The 6000-nt window shown below is 45.6% G+C and overlaps 1 protein-coding gene across 2 annotated transcripts in view; it reads left to right on the plus strand.

Moving 5' to 3' along the window:
• The window catches only part of LOC128346025 (retinal homeobox protein Rx1), a 32192-nt gene extending 27165 nt beyond the window's left edge, over positions 1-5027 (plus strand). For both annotated transcript variants that reach the window (XM_053298843.1, XM_053298842.1), the window contains exon 3: positions 4001-5027. In XM_053298843.1, the coding sequence (XP_053154818.1) occupies positions 4001-4444 (444 nt within the window). In that variant the 3' untranslated portion in view covers positions 4445-5027. The remainder of the gene's footprint in view (positions 1-4000) is intronic.
• The last annotated feature ends 973 nt before the right edge of the window (positions 5028-6000 follow it).

Genomic DNA, 6000 nt, shown 5'->3' on the forward strand with positions numbered 1-6000 from the left:
ATTCACAGGTAGGCAATAAAAGCATAATAAAAATATATATATGAAGTATAAAGAATTGCATGTACAACAAATCCATATGAATGTGAGAGCCAATAAAAGTTCACGACAGTGACCTCTGTTCTGAAATAAGTTCTTTATTAAGTGTAAGAATATGTTCTAGATGTGGAAACTTCCAAACAAAATGGAGATGCTAGAATATCCTAAGAGATACATAGCAAACACGAACCTATCTATAAATAGTGCTATTGCATGATAGTTTAGCTCATAATGTTTATGGAAAATGTAAATGGAGTCACAAAGGTTTTTATATATGATAGCAAAAGATATTCAAAACCACATTATAGCTTCCAATGAACTAGTCATTTAGAACTAAAAATTATTACCAAAAGATCTTCATACTGTAAATATGACCTGTAAAGGGCCATCATCATAATGAATAAAAATACATCTCACAACAAATGTTGCTTTAGAACATTTCCTAAAACTCCATACTGGTTACCAGCTGAATACAGCTCACAAGCAAGTTAGAAACAACTAAAGACACACACCCTGAAAGCTATTTAGATCTGAGTATGCTCTAATTATACAGTCATTAGAAATATATCTTAATGTGTGTAGCCTGATCCTGAAGTGACCTACATATAAGTTAGTAAACCATTCCAGAACTCTAAAAAAAAAGAGATGAAAAATCTAATATATAATTGAGTCCATACGGTACAACTGATTTCAGGTGAAAAATCCAAAATGCTTCTCGTTGAAGTAATTGTATTAAAGGATCCTTGCAGAGAGATATACTTTTTCTTCAGTATTTTTTTTTTTAATGATCAGGTGAATGATTGTATTCCAAGAACTATATATTTAATGGTGCTTCCAAACAACCTGTCCTGATTTTGATTTTATGTTCTGTTATTCGAATTCGTAATGGTCTCCTAGTTTGACCATCCTAATCACAAGATCATGGACAAATAATAACACAAATCACATAAGAGGACTGGCAGCCCCTGGTAAAAGATTTCAAGTTGGCCAGTTTTTCATTGCTAGGGTTAACCAACAGTTTAATTTGTATATTAATAATAATAATAATAATAATAATAATAATTCGATTTCTGTACCGCCCTTCCAAAAATGGCTCAGCGTGGTTTACACAGAAAAATAATAAATAAATAAGATGGCTCCCTGTCCCCAAAGGGCTCATAGAAACGCAAGATAGACACCAGCAACAGTCACTGGAGGGGTACTGTGCTGGGGGTGGATAGGGCCAGTTACTCTCCCCCTGCTAAATAAAGAAAATCACCACGGTAAAAGGTGCCTCTTTGCCCAGTTAGCAGGTATAGACTGGGGACAAGAACAGTGTCCACACTTATAATGTCTTTTAGGTTTTGTACTGTCCAGCTTTATCTAAGACTTATTAAAATCATAATGCACTAATTGTTCTTTTGAATGCACTGTCCTTCAATAATCAATACCTGGCAGACAATCACATTCTGGCATATCCTGTAGAATGTGTCAATATTTCTTAACGATGTTTTTAACAGAGCCTGTTAAAAGACTGTATTCCATAGACCAAAACAGTTTAGATCTAGGTTTATGAGATTTATTAACAAGTAAAACATATATAGGAATTCCTTCAGTGCACTCTGCTGTGCATTCTATAACTTGTGAAAGAAAATCTCTATGTCTTAAAAAGCACGCTTATGTATCCCTTTGTTGATTTAAAAAAAAAAAAATCTCAGAACAGGTACAATTTCTCTTTAATCTAAAAAACTGTCCATAAGGAATATATATAGGAACATATGAAGCTGCCATATACTGAGTCAGACCATTGGTCCATCTAGCTCAGTATTGCCTACACAGACTGGCAGCAGCTTCTCCAAGGTTGGAGGCAGGAGTCTCTCTCAGCCCTATCTTGGAGATGCCAGGGAAGGAACTTGGGCAGTTTTGCATGCAGATGTTTTTCCCCAGAGAGGCTCCATCCCCTTAGGGGAATATCTTACAGTGCTCCACAAGACCAGCACTCCTCCCATATAAATATTATATTTCATATGGTTAGCATGATGACCCTAAAGTCATCACCCTGTCTTAACTTTTAAGGTTGATGTCAGGTCCCAGTCTTAACTTATAGAGAGATGTCATAGAGATCTTCTGAAAAATTTGGGCATGCAAAAGCATTTGAAGTCTTCTGGTTTTAGCCACTTCCATCAGTACTTTCTAGAAGATAAACTTCTCTCTCCAAATTTAAGCACCTCTTTGCTGCAAACTGGGCCAGCCTGCCCATGAGGCTGACTGTTGCTTCAGGTGGTAGACTGGTGGAGGTGGCAAATTGGCCGATGGCTCCATCCATCTGGCTTCCACCGAGTGCCCAGTGGTGCTCCAAATGCAGCTGGATTCTCCCCCCACTCCCTAGCTGTGATCTTAATCAGGAAGAGAGGGGGGGGGGAAGGAAGTGTGGAGGACTATAGAGTGGTGGGCTAGAGTGCCTCTCCCTTAGATTCAGGGAGCAGCTGTGGTGGCAGCACAGTGTGGGCTTGCTTCTGGGATAGGCAAAGGAAGGGAAGGGGGCTTGCACTGCTGTGCAGGGATGGGCAGTGCCTCTCTGGGCCTCCTTAGGCACCAAGCAGGCAGCACACTTGGGCTGGCCTTGGCTGTAGAGGTGATTGAATGCCCATAGCCCAATGGCAGGATACATTCTTGGCACATGGGAGGTTTTAGGCTCAGTCCTCTGCAGCTCCAGGCAAAAGGAAGCAGAACGAGGAAAGAGCTCTGGAGAGCTTCTGCCTGTCAGAAAGCTTTGGAGAGCTGCTGCCAGTCAGAGCAGACCAGGAGTCTGCAAGACAATGAATCCCTTCTGTTGTCATTTTGATTCATTTTCATTTCTTACATGTGTTCCCCCCCCTAAGAAAAGAAAGGAAATTGGGGGGGGGGCATATGGGTCATTAAAATGGCCCCTGCAAGGAGGTGGCTACACAGTGACGCTCCTGTCTGGAGCTTAGGGGAAGACACATCTGTGTAGCTGTACTATGGAGCAACCTCCTTGGTGGCCATTTTGTTCACCCATCTGCCCCAGGAGGATGCAGTGTTGCAAGGCAGTGTGGGTAATGAATATGGCCAGCACAAGGGGCGGGGAGTCTTTGCCAGGAGCCACCATTAAAACTCTTGCTTTCTTTTCTACAAAGAGCAAAAGGGTTCCAAAACCAAGCCCCTACACAAGTTTGGGAGCTGGGTTTTCAGGCACACGCTAACTAAGCTACAGTTTAGGGCCTCACATTTTGAAGGGCCTCTGAATGCCAGAAAATGACTAAAATTTTCAAATTGTTGGAAAAATAAAGGAGAGCGGGGGGGACTCTAAAACTGGTTTAAAAGCAGACATTGAAAACAGAGACTTGTGTTTGGGGCAGTATACAAATGTGTTAAATAATTAAATAAAAATGAATTATTGTTCTAAGACAGAAATATACTACATTTACCATACTGAGTTTATCAATCTGTGCAAACAGAACTGTAAGTTATATTGAAATGGTATTAGGCCTGGTTTAGGCCAGTGCCTGCCATCACGGCTACAGACGACGTTTGCTGCTTCGGACGAACGATTCTGTAAACGTGAGCAACGCAGCGAGGGGGAGTGAGTGACGCTCCGGGGTGGAGATGGGGGTGGGACTTCTGTTCTGTAATGCTATGGGGCCTTTGAAGCCTGACACAGCTTAGGGCCACAGCATGTCATAATCTGGCCTTGTCTGCGAGGGAAAAGCCAGGCAGGAGGTGGAGGAAGTGACTGCAAAAAAGTCCTCGTATCCTGCACCATCACACACCATCACTTCCTCCTACCTCACTTTCCCCTTGCAGACGATGAAAAATCGGGAGCGTGCACAGCTCCCAAATCCTATTGAGGATTGTGTGAACCAGCCTAATAATGTGTGGCCAGTTTCCTTCTGCCTTTGGGGTAGGCGGTGGGTGAGGTGCAGATGTCTTGGGAGCCCACGAGCTGATGCTTCTTCCTTCATAGGTCTGGTTTCAAAACCGGAGAGCCAAGTGGCGCCGGCAGGAGAAGATGGAAGCCAACTCCATGAAGCTCCATGAGGCCCCCATGCTGTCCTTCAACAGGCCCCCCATGGCTGCCAACGTGGGGCCGATTGGCAACTCTCTCCCCTTGGACCCGTGGTTGACATCACCCATTTCCAGCGCCACCACGGTGCACAGCATCCCGGGATTCATGGGGCCCACCCAAGCCCTCCAGCCTGCGTACGCGGGGCACTCTTTCCTCAACAGCCCCCCAGCCCTGCCCCAGGGCATGCAACCCATGGCACCCACACCCTACCAGTGCGCCACAACGTTTGTGGACAAGTACCCCCTGGAGGACGTTGACCAGCGGAGTTCCAGCATCGCGTCGCTGCGGATGAAAGCCAAGGAGCACATTCAGACCATTGACAAGACATGGCAGCCGATTTGATGGTGGGTTGGCCGGACCTGCCACAAGAAATGCTGGCCAGGCAGGTGGGACTGGTGGCTGGATCTCTCACAAGTGGCAAAAAAAAAGGCCTCTTAGCTTCCCTCATAAGGCACTTGTGAATGGACAAAAATGGGGTGTGCCCCCCACACACACACCAGAGACTGAGTTGCAGTTGGGGACTCAGGTGGAGTTATGGTCCTCTAGTGCCACTTCACCGTCCGTGACCAAACACCATGTTGAGCGGGCATATTCTGGACAGCTACTCAGGAGGGGGTACTCCGTGTGTGTGTGTGTGTGTGTCAGTCTCCCCACTTGCAAGGGGTGGCCTCTTCCACTCTAAAAGGTGGTAGTGGTGACAATGGAAGAACTGGAAGGAAAGAATTCTGCAGTGTGACCCCATTTCCTTATAAGGATCTTTGCTATGTCATCACGGAAGTTGGCGTTATGGCTACAGAGATGTCTGCCTCTGTATTAAAAACGTCTTCTCTCTCAGGATAAGAAAGCAGATGTTAGGTTACTGACGTGTAGGGCTGCCATATTTTTGACTTGAAAACTTAGGACACCCTTCCCACTGTCTTTTAAAATAAAATTAAAATGTATGGAGGCCACATCTACCAATTAACTTGAGTGGGCCAGCAGGGGTGGACTTGGCCTCCACAGTATTGAGCAGCCAGGTCGACTCATGGTTTTGGGCAGGGGGTGCCCTGAAACCTCCCCGTCCGCATAGTAAACCTGGCCATGGAGCAACAGAGACCACAAGGTCATTCACACAATCAAAAACTGTGTTCTACCCGGGTTGGGGAGCTCTGTGTGCTCCCAATTTTCAGTTGTGTGGAAGCAAGGTTGGGGAAAAACCTGGGTAGAAGTGATTGTGTGGAAGCAAGGTAGGAGGGAAAGCTACCCAGGTTTCCCTCCTACCTTGTTTCCACACAATCACTTCTACCCAGGTTTCTCTCCTACCTTGCTTCCACACAACCAAAAACTGGGAGCACACACAGCTCCGAAACCCGGGTAGAACACAGTTTTTGATTGTGTGAATGACCTCCCTGTCTAGCCAGGTTCTCCTGTGTGTGGGAAGTAGACCTGGCCTCTTGTGCTAGGGTAGCCCTGGCTACTTATGTGAGGGAAGCCAAGTCTACCTGCCAGCTTTTTTCTTGGATTGGTAGGGAGCAGGCCTGCCCGTTGGTTTGCACGTGGGTGTGGGCAAATACCAGATTGATTGCCTTTCCTCAAGGACATCCCACGTTTTCAGGAACATCAAGACATGTCCAGGAGAAATGAGGGCATATGATAGCTCTGTCTAAGGGCTTGCCAAGACCTTGGCCAAAAGGGGACTGCCATCTCCAGTAAAGCTAAGACGCTCCACTGTGTGGCTAGTCCTCATGAAGGAGGGATTGGAGGTCAGTTCTGGGGAAGCACAACTGGACTGGCATTGCTAGTAGGAAAACAAATACACATGCAACAGGTTCAGATGTGGGCAATTCTAAAAGTGGCTGCCATTGCTCATGAATCCCTCCGAACAAAATGGATTGTACCCCCCAACCCCCAGGTGTTTG

This window comes from Hemicordylus capensis, chromosome 2 (genome assembly GCF_027244095.1).
Source record: "Hemicordylus capensis ecotype Gifberg chromosome 2, rHemCap1.1.pri, whole genome shotgun sequence".
Taxonomy (NCBI): Eukaryota; Metazoa; Chordata; class Lepidosauria; order Squamata; family Cordylidae; genus Hemicordylus; species Hemicordylus capensis.